Source organism: Aotus nancymaae, unplaced genomic scaffold (assembly GCF_030222135.1).
Source record: "Aotus nancymaae isolate 86718 unplaced genomic scaffold, 86718_ANA_hifiasm-v0.15.2.pri h1tg000016l, whole genome shotgun sequence".
Classification (NCBI taxonomy): Eukaryota; Metazoa; Chordata; class Mammalia; order Primates; family Aotidae; genus Aotus; species Aotus nancymaae.
This window is the reverse complement of record NW_026988428.1, coordinates 76,451,808-76,468,486: the sequence shown is the minus strand read 5'-3', so window position 1 is coordinate 76,468,486 and position 16,679 is coordinate 76,451,808. Positions and strand designations below refer to the sequence as shown.

The window sequence follows — 16,679 nt, the reverse complement described above, 5'->3', positions numbered from 1 at the left end:
GATGCCAAGGATGCCAAGGGACAACTGAACTCTGATTCTTCTTGAATTGCAGCCCTCCTACTAGAATGAGCCTAATCTTGGGGGCTTCACAGTTTTGTTGGATTGTCGTCGTATTTTTTGTTTCCTCCCGTCTAAGTTTTTCTTTTCTTCTTTTTTTTTTTTCTGGATCTCCTATTTGTTTAACTTTATCTTCCAACCTTTTTACTGAATTTTTCTTCTCCGTTATCAGATTTTTAATTTCCGAGAGGTCTTTCGGTCTCTGAATGTTCCGTTTTTGTAGCATTCTGGCATTTCAGGATGCAGTATCTTCTTTTATCTCCCCAAGAATATCAAGTATAAGAGTTTCCTGCTTTGGATGTTGTCTCTACAGGAATCCCAGAATCTATTTCTCAAGGCTCTTTATACTCAGGCCTGTCTCTTCTACTCTATGGCCAGACGCACCAAGGAAAGTTTCTTAGCCCTCTGTACCTCCCGTAGCTGGACAGTTACTGCTTCTGGAGACGTCACAAGTTGCTACTTCGTACCTCTTAAACACTGTGCCCTCTCTCTCTAGGAAGAAGTCTCCTATGAAGAAAGGGCCTGTGAAGGAGGCAAGTTTGCCACAGTAGAAGTGACAGATAAGCCTGTGGATGAGGCTCTACGGGAAGCAATGCCCAAGGTTGCAAAGTACGCGGGGGGCACCAATGACAAGGGTGAGTACCCCTGCAGGAAGTGGCTCTGGTCTCAGGGGCCAGCTTTGCAAGGTCTAACTTCATCAAGGGTAAACACAAGTGAGGGGCTACAAGGCACCTGTAGCGACCTGTTTCAGTGGCCCATGAACCTCCTCCACTGCGTGAACAAGGAGTTTATTGCAGGATTCTGAGGAAACCCCTAGCTTGTCCCTCACTTGAAGGCATCCCTGCTTACTCCGAGTTCCTGCTTCACTCCCAGGTGTGGGACCATATGCTCTATTTTTTTTTTTCAACCCTACAGTGCTTATTATGTCTTTGGATGGTTGACTAGGTGACATGTGCCCACTGTAAGTCAAGCCACAGCACAAGGCAAGGCCAGTTTCAGGTTAAAGATCCCCAGAGTCAGCCCCCTGGTAGCTCAGATTCTGCTGGGACCTGAGGCTTAGTGAGCAATGAGGTTCCAGACCCTGTCTGGCAAATGAAGGGTCTGAGAATTCTTAGGCTCTCCTACTCTTAAAAACTCAGCAGTTCAGGCCAGACGTGGTGGCTCACGCCTGTAATCCCAGCACTTTGGGAGGCCGAGGCAGGCAGGCAGATCACCTGAGGTTGGGAGTTCAAGACCAGCTTCACCAACATGGAGAAACCCCGTCTTTACTAAAAGTACAAAATTAGCCGGGCATGGTAGCACATGCCTGTAGTCCCAGCTACTCAGGAGGCTCAGGCAGGAGAATTGCTTGAACCTGGGAGGTGGAGGTTACAGTGAGCCGAGATCGTGCCACTGCACTCCAGCCTGGGACCTGGTGACAGAGTGAGACTCTGCCTCAAAGAAAAAAAACTTGGCAGTTCAGGCTGGTCACCTCTCTACTTTTAAAACGATAAGCCTGAAGTCTCATGAAAGGTGTACCTGTTAGATGTAAACCATATTTTAAAATGTGTTTGACTCATTAGCTCTCTAATTTGGGTAGCACTTCATAATCACTGCAAAACAAAAATGGGTCAGAAAGCAAGGGGGAAAAAAGAGATGTTGTGTTTAATATTTAAGATGTTTCTCAAGCTGATAGAGAGCTAGAAACATTTCTTAGTCTTAATAACATTTAAAAGGAGCTGCTCTGTCTATGGAGTAGCCATTCTTTTATTCCTTTACTTTCTTAATAAACTTACTTTCAAAAAAAATTTAAACATTTACTAGGACTAAAGTAATAAGGCTTTGGAAGATATGTTAACCTGTAAGAGGTCAGGAAGAAATCTTTTCCTTCTTAATACTGTCTTAACATTTTTTAAGATGAACATATGTGTAAGAATTATAAAGCTCACTAAAGAAAACCTTGAAAATAACAAAACAGTATTCCCTAATTCCCTCATTCAATACAATCAATGTTGTCTTTTGAATATCTATTTTTAGGGCTTTTTAATGTAATCTGTGTTCCTACAATTACATATCCTGCTTCTGTTAGTTATTATTTCATAATTATTTTCCACTACTGCCAGTCTTCTTAAGCATAATTCATAGCTATGTTATATTGCATCATGTGTCTATAATATACCTAGACATACTCCTGTTTTGAACAGAATTTTAAATTCTGCTGTAACGAATATCTTATTACCTATAACCTTTTCCATATTTTAGATGATTTCCTTAAAATTGACCTTTTAAATAGAAAGTAATTAAACACTGGCTAGGCATGGTGGCTCACACCTGTAATCCCAGCACTTTGGGAGGCCAAGATGGGCAGATCACTTGAGGTCAGAAGTTCGAGACCAGCCTGGCCAACATAGGGAAACCCCATCTCTACTAAAAATACAAAAATAAGCTGGGCGTGGTGGCACGCATCTATAATCCCAGCTACTTGGAAGTAAGGCTGAGGCACAAGAATTGTTTGAACCCAGGAGGCAGAGTTTGCAGTAAGCCAAGATCGTGCCACTGCACTGCAGCCTGGGCAACAGAGCAAGACTCTGTCAGAAAGAAAAGAACAGAAAAGAAAGAGAAAGAGAGAGAGAAGGAAAGAAAGAGAGAAAAAAGGAAGGAAGGAAAGAAAAGAAAAAAGAGGGAGAAAGAGTAAGGAAAGAAGGAAGGAAGGAGGGGAGGGAGGGAGGGAAGGAGAGAGAGAAAGGAAGAAAGAAATTAGATACTGATAATCTACAGTTTTGATATATATTGCCAAATAATTTTTTAGAGTTGTACTGGTGTACTGGTGGTACTCCTACCACCAGTGTATACAAATAAGAGGTATTCATGTATTTTTGACTATGTATTTTTAACATTTAAAATGTTTATTGTTAATTTCTTTTTTTTTCTTTTTTTTTTTTTTTTTTTCTGAGACGGAGTTTCGCTCTTGATACCCAGGCTGGAGTGCAATGGCGCGATCTCGGCTCACCGCAACCTCCGCCTCCTGGGTTCAGGCAATTCTCCTGCCTCAGCCTCCTGAGTAGCTGGGATTACAGGCACGCGCCACCATGCCCAGCTAATTTTTTGTATTAGTAGAGACGGGGTTTCACCATGTTGACCAGGATGGTCTCGATCTCTTGACCTCGTGATTCACCCGCCTCGGCCTCCCAACGTGCTGGGATTACAGGCTTGAGCCACCGCGCCCAGCCGTTTATTGTTAATTTCAAGAACAAAAGATATCGCCTTGAAAGAAGAATGGAACTAATGTGTCTTCCACAGCGCTGAGCAAGCTCTGCCTCTAATCCCTGCCCCACTCGGTGTTTTTGTGTTTTCAGGAATTGGGATGGGGATGACAGTCCCTATTTCCTTTGCCGTGTTCCCCAATGAAGATGGCTCTCTGCAGAAGAAATTAAAAGTCTGGTTCCGGATTCCAAACCAATTTCAAAGCGACCCACCAGCTCCCAGTGACAAAAGCGTTAAGATTGAGGAACGGGAAGGCATCACTGTCTATTCCATGTAAGGAGATTATCCTTCCGGTATCCCAGAGTGGCGCTTGATTCCCTAACCACTCCTTGCATCACCTCTAGCAAGCATTCACATCAAATTTTTATGGCAGCTGAATTAATTTAAATAGGAAATACTGAATCCTAACAGTTTCTCATTTCAATTTCTTCAGGCTGCAGCACACACACATTTGTATTTTATCAGAATAAATGCCTTGGCCAGTTGTCAAATTGATGGGTAGAGATTAAGCTTTGCTTAAGCTTACAGTCAATGTCTACATTAGCCATAGGAAGGTTCTGGGAGGCTCAGCAAATATATTAAGTCAAGCCATGATCTGGATTCATGGACACATGGGAAGCATAAAGGGCTGAAGAATACCTGATTTCTACCCCATACTCCCTTTGAATGGCAGAGAGCAGGGAGCATTTGCCAGAGCTGGGCTGCCACCCTGCTTGTTGTTCCGGGGCTGTAGTCATTTAAGCAGAGCACACATCTATTCTATTGTCATCCTGGTCCTGTTTCCAGGACTTCATGTGGGGTCATGTTCCCTTGATTGTAGAGAATAGCAGGTGCAAGTGGTTACTAGTTTTTATCCCTCAGGCTGCAACCTGCCCTCGGAAACCAAGTCTCTTCTAGATCATTGATGACTTCCCATATTTGTTAAAATCCTCCTATGTGACAGGCACCAAACCAGGCTCAGGGGAAGACCAGGATCTTCACCAGAAGTAACCGTAGGTGGTTTGGTTCTGCTCAGGAGCAACCTCATGAAAAATTCATATACATATAATCTTGCACAGGACTGAGTGTTGGTCCACTTTCAGGGACCAACTTGGCTGCCCTGCTGCAACCCTGCACCTGATTTTGAGACCATTTTCCCTGGAGCTGTGTGAAAGCTCTGAGAATGTGAGCCTCACTGCTCACATTAGGTCTAGGGCAGTCCTAGGCCCGGTGACCCCAGAGGACAGTGAATGTAATGCAGCTGGGAGCTGGCACCAGAGCCTCAGCTCCTGTGCTTCTTCCGCAGTCCTCATTCAGACTCCCCAGCTTCCCTGCAGAGGCTGTGGAGAAAGCAAATTAACTTAATATCTTTTCCTAGGGTGAAGAAGTAAAGCATCTAGGGTGCAACATTTAAGGAAGCACTCACTCTTACAGCTGTCCAAGTGCAGGATGGGAACTGAGAGTGAGTGCCTCCTTAAATCTTGCACCGTAGTTTAGATGTCTGCTTGTCTTTTCCATTCTCTTTCCTGTGTTTGGGAAGTAGCAGGTATAATATAATGAACTTGTATTTTATTTGATTTCCAGCTCTACTGCATAATAGCAAGATGATGCTTGGGAAGTTATTCAGCCACTTTAAAATTTAGCTTTTCCATTTGTTAAATGCTGATAATATAACCTCCTACATATGATGTGTATGTATGTGCATGTAATGTAACATTTTAGGATTATTGTTAAATATCTTTCAGTATTTACTAAGATATATTTATATATTACCTAATGTTTATGACCTGAAGTAGGTTTTGGCAATTATTCCTTCTTTCTGTTCATTCTTATTTCATAAGGAATGAGATAAACATGATTGAATCAGTTCACATTAAGACTTCAAGCAGATGGGGCTAGTTTCTGATCATTTGTTTTACCAGACCCAGGGTAATTAGTGGATATAATTTTTTTTTCTTTTGTCTTTAACTTTTTAGTATGGAAATTTTCAAACTTATAAAAAGGTAGAAGCATATAAGGTCATGAAACCTTATGTGCCCATTCCCTACCTACAGCAATGATCAGCTCAAAGCCAATTCTGTGTCATGTGTATCTTCACAGCATTCACCCAGCCCTACCCTGGATTATTTTTAGGCAAATTCCAGACATTTTATTTCATACATAAATATTTCAGGTAACTACTGAAGATTTTTTAAAAATATAATCATAATACTTTATTTCTTCTAAAATTTTAATAGTAATTCATTACTTTATAATATAAAATATTCAGAGCTCAGATTTCCACCATTATCTTATCATTTGTTTTAATATTTTGCTAGAATCTGGATCCAACTCAGATGTATCTATTACAATCGGTCAGTATTTTTTTTTTGGAGACAGAGTTTCACCCTTGTTCCCCAGGCTAGAATGCAATGGCACCATCTCGGTGCACTGCAACCTCCGCCTCCCAGATTCAAGCAGTTCTCCTGCGTCAGCCTCCCGAGTAGCTGGGATTACAGGCACATGCCACCATGCCCGGCTACTTTTTGTATTTTTATTTCACCATGGTAGCCAGGCTGGTCTCGAACTCCTGACCTCAAGTGATCTGCCCACCTCGGCCTCCCAAAGTGCTTAGGATTATAGGCATGAGCCACCACATCCCGCCCAGTTTTTTTGTTGTTGTTGTTGTTTGCTTTTTTTTTTTTTTAAGAGACAACGCCTTGTTCTGTTGCCCAGGCTGGAGTGCAATGGTGTGATTATAGCTCACTGCAGCCTTGAACTCCCGGGCTCAGGTAATCCTCCCACCTCAGCCTCCCAAGTAGCTGTATTACAGGTGCACACAACTGTACATTTTTAAGCTTTTATTATTCTGTGAATTTCTTTACCAGCACACCTTTACATTCTTCCTTGCCATCTATGGATCAGTTGTCCTTTTATTCCCTGTAGTCTAGATTTTGCTGATTGCATTTCCATGCCATTCTACCATGTCCCCCTGACACCCATATTGCCTGTAAATTAGTAGTTGGAACTAAAGACTTGATCAGATTGAAGTTTTTGAAGTTTTGGCAAGAATATTTCCTAGGTGGCGGTATTTACTTCCTTCAGGGTCCACAGTGTCTGATTGCCCCTGATTGAGTGACGTTGGTCACCATCGATCATCATTGCCTAGATGCCTTGTTCCATTAGAGGCCATAAGACGATAATGTTCCTTCCTTTGTTACCTGAAATATTTCGGTGAAGAGAAACTTCCCCTCGTTTACTATTTAGCTTCCCTTATTTCGTATAGAAAAAGTAAGATATGTGCTTGCTTGATACCTTCTCTTTCTTTACCAGTTTTCAGAATGATAATTTCATTCTGTAACATCTTCCAAAGGTGAGGTGGTCTGCATCTTTGTTTCTTTGAGTGTAATTATAAATGTATGAATTTAAACATATTTGATATGTTTCAGTTTGTTGGAGTTATTATTCTTATTGATGCTCTAATTGCCCCACCGTTGGCCAGTGGGAGCCTCTTCAAGTTGGTTTCTTGGTCCTTTTGACACAGCTCCCGTAGTCTTTGATAGCTCCCTGGCTTTCTGGTATAATGAGATGTTTTGAGCACATCTTAGCATTCCTTGCCTTAGAGCTGGAATTAGCCATTTCTCTAAGGAATGCTGGATTCTTATGGCAGGAATGGGTATCTATTTAAAGGGTACTATCAAAGGCAAGTCGGTGACTGTTACCTTTTAATTCTCTGAAATCTAAACAGATGAAAGTGCCAAATGTGGTGTCTAATGTGGCTCCGTGAAATTGTTAACACGGAGTTCTCACATAGCGTATGATCGTTCCTCAACTAGCCGCTTGATGTCACTGCAGAGTCGGGTGAGCATTTGAAAGTACCCTGCAGTGATTTGTGTTATTCCTGATTCTGTTGAAAGCAGTGTTAATGAGATGGTGGATGGCAAATGTATTCCTTCAAATGCAAAAAGTGCTCTATCAAATACTGCAGTAAGTGCATTCAATGACAAAATTAATTCTAAAATGAAAGCCTGGCATCCTTCATTCAGTCTTCCTTCTTTATGACCTTGTAAAGAGATGTCTACAAAGGGATTATACATTTATTTGCATTGTTAATTACCAGTGCTTTTAGATAAATAGAATGCTGTGGAAAAAAATAGCACTATTAGAATATATTTAGTATTCAGAAGAGGCAATAGAATTATCCTCACACTTAGACCAGCGGCGACATTCCAGACTACTGTCCTTTCTCCATGCACTTAGGTTAAAGTTTGGCCTTTTCAGCTCATTTCAGCACCAGGTTCTCAATAGGGACCAACAGCAGGAGAAGTTTGATGGTTTTAATGAAACTTTCATGGTTTAAATGAAATGTCTAGATATAAAGGAAAAAGTTGGAAACCAGGAGTTTATTTTCAGGATGACCTACGCTCCAACCCAGTTCATCACTCAGTGGCCATAGCCTTTGGTAAATTGCCAGCCTTACTGTGCCTCAGTTTCCTCATCTGCAAGATGGGCATGAGTACCTAGCTTTTACGGTGTTGTGAGGATAAAATATGATAATATCTGTAAATATCTACACAATCCTAGACATTTGCCTTCCACCATCTCATTAACACTGCTTTCAACAGAATCAGAAATTATACAAATCACTGCAGGGTACTTTTGAATGCTCATCTGACTCTGCAGTGACATCAAGTGGCTAGTTGAGGAACGATCATATGCTGAGGTAGACAGTAAATGTTAGCCTATTCTCCTCCTGACTTTACCTCCCTTTGAGAATTTGATCTTTTTATGAGAATTAACAATAAAAAAAGTCAAAGTTACTGCAGATACACTTGAGTTAGAATCTCAACTCTAGTAATTATGAGTTTTATAACTTGCAGCAAGTTGTTTAATCTTTCTGAGCCTGTTTTCTTATCTATAAAATATGATCGTGAAGGCCAGTTTCATTGTGCATTTGAAAGAACTTCGTCAGCTGTCGCCACCTAGGGTTGCTGATGTCATTTTTCCCTCTAAATGACCAGGCCCCAGTGGAGGCCTTTGGCAGCTTGGGAAGTTCAGCCTAGAGAAAGAGAAGTTTGGAAGAAAGAGCTCATCTGCTAAACCCTTAGGGGGTTCCCACGTTACCACTTAGGAGATTTACAGACCAGTGTTTGCCCATGTTCCTAGATAATTCAACCCAGTTTGTAACCACAGGAAGTTGGGACCAAGGGTTTTTAGTCTTACTCAGCACCCTTGCTTTGCCTTCTCACTTCAAATAAAAGGGTCCTTGCGCAGCCGTTCTATTGAAAATAGCACCCTGTCCTTTCTGTCCCCTTATTCAGCTTTATTTTGCTTTTCCTCCCTTATCATCAATTGCATTATATATCTCTATCTGCTCATTTATTTATTGCCCTCTCCCCACTGGAATGCAGGCTTCCCAAGTGTTCAATAAGAAGTTGGTGAATTGGCCATCTCGGTGGCTCACATCTGTAATCCTAGCACTTTGGGAGGCCAAGGCAGGTGGATCGCCTGAGCTTAGGAGTTTGAGACCAGCCTAGGCAACATAATGAGACCCCATGTCTAAATAAAAAACAAAAACAAAGAAGTTGGTGAATGGATATATGAACAAAAGAGCTTCATCCTTGCCTCTCCTGTGCTTCTGTCTCTCTGCTCTCTCCCATAAAGATCTTGGTCCCCATCATAGCTTCAGTTGTCACCAGTGTATTGGTAACTCTCCAGCCTGACCTTTGTCTATCTCCCCTGAATGTCTTGATATCCCATCAGACTCAGCGTGGACCTTGAGACACTGTGATTTACCTACTCATTCATTCCTTCATTCAAAAGATAATGAATTCCTTGTTCGCTTCCTCTGTACCAGAAACTATTTTAGGTATGGATGTCATGAGATAATGTTCTTGCCCCTGGAAGAATTCAAGTGCCATCTGGATAAACAGGTGACACTTATGCCATGTGATGTTTGCCCTAAGTGGGAAGTTTGGTTCGATTTGACAAACATTTATTGAGTATCTCTTAATATTTAAGCCATCTCACCTCCAGAAGCCTTGCTAATGATAAGATTTGGTGTCTCAGCCTAATTGTCATTTTCTCTCCCCCAACAGCTGTCAGTTATTCTGTAAGTCTTTTATAAACTCCCACCAGGCAGGGGCTTCAGGCTCTGTTTCTCTGTGGATGATGCGCGGGTCAACACGTCTCATGCTGCCTCTCTCCCAAGCACCAGCCTTACATTTCCAGCTCCCAGGAGGCATCGCCACATAATCTTCTTCAAGTATCTCCCAAATCAGCACGTCCAAAACACAATGCAGATTCCATGCAAAATCAGATCCCTTTCTGTGTTCTCTGTCTTATTGATGGTCCCCTCCCTCCTCCTACCCACCCTGTTCCAATGTCATTCTGACTCCTTCACTTCTGCATCTAATTATTGGCTCGTCCTGGTCAGTTCCTAGCTGTCCCTTCCTTTCCATTCATCTATTACAGGTCTTTGTCATCTCTTGCCTGAACAATTGCCATGGCATTGGCTTCCAGCTTTTCCATCTCTGACCCTTCTAAAGTGTCCTTTTATAACCACCTGCCTAAGGCACAGACTGATCACATCACCTGTCTTTGCTCAGAAACTGAGCCTCCCTGGAGGCTGCTCAGCTCTGGTTGGGGGCCTCAGTCCTGTCCAACCAGACATTGGGGTTTGAACAGAAGCCCAGCTAGTAATGAGATGCTTCATTTCTAGCATCTAGGAGATGGGTGCTAGGAGAGGGTGGGTCAACCATGGGTCCCATATGTTTGACCAGGCAGTAAAGCCTAGTCAAAATGCCCTGTGATGGCACTGAACACCCTTCACACACAGCACCACTCCCACGTCAACCTGATCTCAGAGCATCCCATCTGCCACCACCCAAGATGCTTACCTCTCCAGACACAGCATCCACCTCCAGACCTTTGCTCATACTCCCCCAGCTCCTGTCAACCCCCTCCCCAGCCTCTGTTTGTTGGAAGCTCTGTGAGGATAGAAGGTTGTCGCATTGTTCATTGCCAGCATCAAGAAGAGATACTCCATTTCCCAGCAAGGTCACATACACAAAAAACATAGAGATGCTCAATAAATGCTTAATATCACCTCTTTCTTTTTTTAATCACCTTTCTTTTTTTTTTCTTTTTCACTTCCCATACAACCTGAATATCACCTCTTTCTTAATACCTTCATGTTCTAAGTCAGAACCAATCATTCACTATACCCCACTCCCAGAACATTCTGGATCTACCTTCCACCTTCATTCCAGCGTTTCCCTCCAGCCAGCATAATCTTTGTGTGTGTTTCTCTCCTGACCACTACACTTAGACCTCACAAGGGTAGAAAGACGTTTTTATCATCCTTACAGCTCTTAAGGTGTCTGGCTTACATTTTGTGCTCAGTGATGTTCAACTCAATAAGCAGGAGGCAGCCTGGTTGAATGAAACGCTTATTATGTTAAGCCTTTCTTCCTGTTGCTGTGAGGCTGTCAGTTCCTGACCTGATACTTTTTTTGCCTAGCACAGAGCTGCATGCACAGCAGACCGTACACCAGTGTGTGTTAATCCATTGATTGTTAAAGTTTCAAAGTTGAATGGTCAAGCTCAGAGTCATATTTTCTTCCTCCCTGCATGCCTGCACCAGACGCTCCCTGAAAGATAATGCGTTATGATTTTTTGCTTCCTTGGACAAAAGCCCTAATTCCCTCCACTAGCCCTCACTACAGCCTGTGTCATCTTTCCCCTTTCTAACTCTTCCAGACCTTTTGAGTCAGCTCCTTTTGTGTTTCTGGAATCAGGGGGTGTGTGTATGTGTGAGATTCCTCGGTTCCCATGGTAACCAGATTCTTTGTTCAGAATACTGAGCAGCTCTGACACTGGGTGAGATAAAAACACTGCCCTTAAAGAGAGCTTCTTTCAAGATGAGAAGAGACTTATTCACAGGCTTACAAAAATAATGTATAGACTTCATGTTTATTTCTTTTAGGAGCTCAAAGCACTTTATGAGCATTTCTTAGCTCATCTTCAAGCACACATGTGAATTCAGAGAGCAGTGGGCTCACTGTTAACTGTGCTCCATGTCCCGATTAAGGCAGGAACAAATGAGTCAACGTGTCTGTGAACACGGGCGGAGTCAGCCAGAGCTAGGCTCCCTTCCTACACCAAGGCTGTGTTCCTGGTAGGATTTGGTTTCTGGCTTATTTGTGTGGTTGTGTGATGGGAGTAAGTGTGAGTTAGTTAAATTAGCAGAGAGGAGAACACATGTATCTGTTCCCATAGCCCACCCAGCTTTGTCTGTTTTCCAGTAAAAGGCTTCCATGATGAAGCAATAGGGGAAATTTTATCAGCATTACCAGCATTTCAGTCTGCCTGGGAATAAATGTAAAGAATTGGGGGTTTTCCCGGAGTGAATTTTAGGAATCCCTGAATAAGGACATTCTCTGTCTCACTCTCTGCTGGGTTTCCTTCTGCTTCTCAGACAGCCCCTTTTCACTGTCCTTTGCCCCATCCTCTTCCTCCACCCACCCCTTAGATATTAGGAGTCTAAGGAGCAAGCTTCTGGCCTGCTGTTTGCACAACATCTCTACCTCATGTCACACCTTACCATGATTATAGACAGGACTACTCTCTGGGGACTCTCAAGTTGCTGTCACTAGAGCCTCTTTCCCAAATCGGTATCTCTAACTCCAGTTCTGTCCCAGGTCTAAGGAGATTTTCACATGATCAGACACACATTTAGATAATAATTGTTGCATGAATGTGTTTCACAGAGGGACCTTAATGTTAACATGCCCCCAAACCAAATCATGAACACCCCCTATACCTACCCCTCCTGCCTAATGTTACTCTTTAGCCTTTAATCCCTATTCAGATTAGTGGCATCTGCTTCTACCCAGAGGCTTAACTAGAAGCCCTGGGGAATCCTCTCCTCCTTCCTCTCTCTCACCTCCCTCCACAGCCAGGCAACTCTCAAATCTGCCTTTTTCCCACCGTCATCATCTCACACTTAGCTATTTCTGGGCTCCAGTGACCCCACATCTCTCAATCCCTTGCCATTTCCTCTGTCCCTCTGCTGCCACCAGAGGGATCCTTCCAAAACACAATTGGATCGTGCAGGTCCTCTACTTTAAAACCCTTTCGAGGCTGGGCACAGTGGCTCATGCCTGTAATCCCAACAGTTTGGGAGGCTGAGGCAGGTGGATCACCTGAGGTCAGGAGTTTGAGACCAGTCTGGCCAACATGGCGAAACCCCATCTCTTCTAAAAATACAAAAATTAGCTGGGCATGGTGGTGCATGCCTGTAGTCCCAGCTATTCAGGAGGCTGAGGCAGGAGAATCGCTTGAACCCAGGAGGTGGAGGTTGCAGTAAGCTGAGATCCCACCACTGCACTCCAGCCTGGGCAACACAGCGAGACTTTGTCCGAAAAAAAAAAAAAAAAAAAACCCTTTTGTGGTTCAAACTCTTCAGCATGGCATTCAAGGCCTTCACACCTGGCTGCAGTGGATCCACTTCTCCTCTTTGAGTTCCCACCACTGTCCCCTTAGTGCGTGCTCAGATGTTTATTATGTGAATGAGTGAGTGAGTGAATATGGGGCCAACAGACTTACATAAACACTTCACTCACTAGGTCCTAAGTGCTGTCATCTTTAGCTCTGTCAGCCTGAAGACATCGCTTTTATTGTTTATCCCAGAATTGTTCATTTAACCACGGGGTCTAACATGTTCAGGCACTATGTTAGCTGCTCGGTGTACATCAGTGCCAAAAAGCGACAAATATCTCTGCCATTGTGCAGCCTGTATTCTAGCAGAGGACACAAACCATAAACAATAAACTTAATGAGTAAGTTATATTGTATGTTAAAAGGTGATAAATGCTGCTAAAAAAAGAAAAAGTAAAACACAGGAAGAAGATTGGGAGGGGGTTAGCGAGTGGGGTTACAAGGTCACATAGCATTTTAAGAGTAGGTCTAATTGAGAAAGTGAGAATTGTTCATTGAGCCAGCTCATAATATTACTTTGTTTGTTTTTTTTTTTCCAGTTGTATATTGTGTTTTGCTTTATTTCATTAGGAGACAGGGTCTCACTATGTTGTTGAAGCTGAAATGCACTGGCTGTTCACAGGTGTGCTCATAGCACACTGCAGCCTCAACACCTGGCCTCAATCAGTGCTCCTGCCTCAGCCTCCCAACTAGCTGGGACCACAAGCACGCAACACTCAGCTGCATGATATTCTTTAGATTACCATCATATCCCTCACCTTGGAGTCAGGGAATTAAAAGGCTGTTCTGAGCAAATTGCAGGTAACAATAATAGCTACTGTTTGTTGTGAGTTTACTATGTGATGGGCTCTGCGCTGAGCTGTTGTGCAGTCTTTTCTCCGTTAATCTTTACCATAGCCTTTGAAGATTGATGTTATCACTATCTCTGTTTAGACCAATGAAGAACCCGAAGATCTGAGAAACTGAAGAATTAGCTTAAGACCTAGAAAGGGCAGAGCTAGGATTTGAGCACGCACTAGCCATTTTGCCTCTAACTGATGAAGGAAGACATTTGAGGACCACTCCTTTGGAACTTTCCAAAATCACTTAAATTTTCCAAAATTACTTAAAGAGCCAAGATTGTCCCTTTTCCTAGGGAACAATTCAGTATCACAGCACAAGTAGGGGCTGCCAAGAGCATTCAACACTGCTTCCACCTCCAGCACCTGATGCATTTCAGACAAATGATTCTCGATCTAAGGACATTCTTCATAAAAAACTCCAGTGTCTTACAGGCTTTTATTGCCTGAAAAAAGCCTTTCCTGAATGTTCATCGTCTTGTCTACTAACCTAGATTCCTCTCATTTGAGCCTCAATGAAGCTAGAGCCCAACTTTCTTTATCTGCCTTATAATCTCTTTGATATATTTGAAGAGCCAAGCCTCCACTATTCAAAATTGGTCTCAGTTTTATCCGTGTCTGTAGCTGTTGTGTAGACATTAGAACAACCACTGTGGCTGGGCGTGGTGGCTCACGCCTGTAATCCCAGCACTTTAGGAGGCCGAGGCGGGCCGATCACCTGGGGTCGGGAGTTCGAGACCAGCCTGGCCAACATGAAGAAACCCCATCTCTAATAAAAAATACAAAATTAGACGGGTGTGGTGGCACATGCCTGTAATCCCAGTTACTCAGGAGGCTGAGACAGGAGAATCACTTGAACCCAGGAGGCGGAGGTTACTGTGAGCCGAGATCGCACCATTGCACTCCAGCCTGGGCAACAAGAGCAAAACTCTTTCTCAAAAAAAAAGCAAAAGAAAAAAGAACAGCCACTCCATTACAGACAACATCCTGGGTGCTCCCATCAGTGATCCTGTAATCAACATGCTGAATGCTTGTCCAGCATGACTAACCACTTGTAAAAGAGCAAAGCATGATTCAGAGGACTCCGCCAAAAATAATGCATTATTTGGCCTAATCTTGGCCTGGTGCAAATTCAGACTTTTGAGTCATACAGCTCATTAGAAGTCGGGACGTACTTGACTCTAATAAAAATTTTAGTGCAACCCAGATTTAGAGTGGTATATTTAGGGTAGACTACAGGATGAATTTTGGAACAGAGGCAGATGACGTAAGGGAGAGAATAATAATCTTGAAAAGAAAGGCTTTATTGCTTCTTTGTCCCCAATTTCTGCCATCAAAAGAAATACCAGATTTAGGAACTGTCTCTTTTCTTTCTTTGCTAGAAAAAGAAGGCTTTTATGATTTGAGCAGAAGAAAGGATTTATGAGAAGTGATTTCTTTATTTGGGGCATGTTTGAAGTTTGTGTGGAGCCCTCCTAAGATTTCCTTGGGTCTTTGCCTTTGTTAGCTCTGGGGTTTTTTGTTTGTTTTCTTTTTTTTTTTTTTTTTTTTTTTGAGACGGAGTTTCACTCCTGTCACCCAGGCTGGAGTGCAATGACGCAATCTTGGCTTACTGCAACCTCTGCCTCCTGGATTTAAGCAATTCTCCTGCCTCAGCTTCCCCAGTAGCTGGGATTACAGGTGCCCACCACCACGTCAAACTAATTTTTATATTTTTACTAGAGATGGGGTTTCGCCATGTAGGCCTGGCTGGTCTCAAACTCCTGACTTCAGGTGATCTGCCTGCCTCGGCCTCCCAAAGTGCTGGGATTACAGGTGTGAGCTACTGCACCTGGCTAGCTCTGGGTTTGTTATCTTTTTAGTTTTTTTGACACAGGGTCTTGTGTTGCCCAGGCTAGCCTAGCTGTGTGTGCGAATGAAGCTGCTTCAGGTCACTGCTGTGATGAATTCAGTCACTAGAGCTGCTCTGCTGTGGAAGGGGCATTAGCTACCACTCTGTATGCTGCAGCTCTGCCCGAAGTCCCCTGTATTCTTCCTCCTTCCCAAGGTGGTGACAGAGCAGCAGAAAAGAGATGCAGCAGGGCAGTAGAGGGAGCCAGAGAAGAGGGTGAAGACTTGGCCTTGCGGAAAGCAAGCCTTCTGTCTCCTTGGCAGATTACAGGAAAGAAAGGGAAGCTCATGTTTATACTCGGCTACTGTATTTCAGGCCTCGCGTTAGAGTTTTTCACATCCATTACTGCATTTAACACTCATAACTTTGGAGGAAAAAGAAATATATATCTCCTTTTTCAAATGAGGAAATTTAGGCTGAGAGAGGTAAAAATCAACCCATCTAGGAAGTGGTGACTCAGTCCCCAGTCTTACCACTCTAGCATGATTGTCATAATAAGCGTGGTGAGTGACTTCCTTTTTCCAAAGATTCCTGCTCTCTCAAAGGTCATGTCCATTCTTAACCAAACCTTGCTCTTGAATCCTCAGGCAGTTTGGTGGTTATGCCAAGGAAGCAGACTATGTAGCGCATGCCTCTCGGCTGCGTGCTGCCCTGGAGGGCACAGCCACCTACAGGGGGGACATCTACTTCTGCACCGGCTATGACCCTCCCATGAAGCCCTACGGACGGCGCAATGAGATCTGGCTGTTGAAGACATGAATGACCCACTGAGCTGAGAACTTCCTGGAAGTGTCCCTCTGTGTCTCCTTCCTCAGGGGGACCGGAGGGGACAGTGCTTCCCAAGTTCCAACTGCAAGTCCAACTGAACCAACTTTCCCTCAAAGCCACTTACTGCCAATTTTCTGAAAAAAGCATGTTCCATATACTGTCTGTTTTCTCACGGTGGGAAAGAACACAGCCAAGATAGGCAGCATCCTTCTCATTGATTTAGAAAATTCTGCAGTAGACCAGAAAAATCCTGGCAGCTTTTCTCCAGCCATCTGGGTCACTAAAAACTGATTTTCTAAAATTACTGAATTTGTATTTTGTTATTAAGGGGGAAATGTGATTTGTGCCTGATCTTTCATCTGTGATTCCTATAAGAGCTTTGTCTTGACAAAAACTAAAAATAAAAGGCATTGACTTAAACA

At 43.2% G+C, this 16,679-nt stretch overlaps 1 protein-coding gene across 1 annotated transcript in view; it reads left to right on the top strand.

Annotated features, from left to right (window-relative positions):
- HEBP1 (heme binding protein 1) overlaps positions 1–16,679 on the top strand; it is a 27,090-nt gene extending 10,411 nt beyond the window's left edge. Inside the window, exons 2-4 of the mRNA XM_021671979.2 lie at positions 554–692; positions 3,393–3,573; positions 16,077–16,679. Of these exons, the coding sequence (XP_021527654.2) occupies positions 554–692; positions 3,393–3,573; positions 16,077–16,248 (492 nt within the window). The 3' untranslated portion in view covers positions 16,249–16,679. The remainder of the gene's footprint in view (positions 1–553; positions 693–3,392; positions 3,574–16,076) is intronic.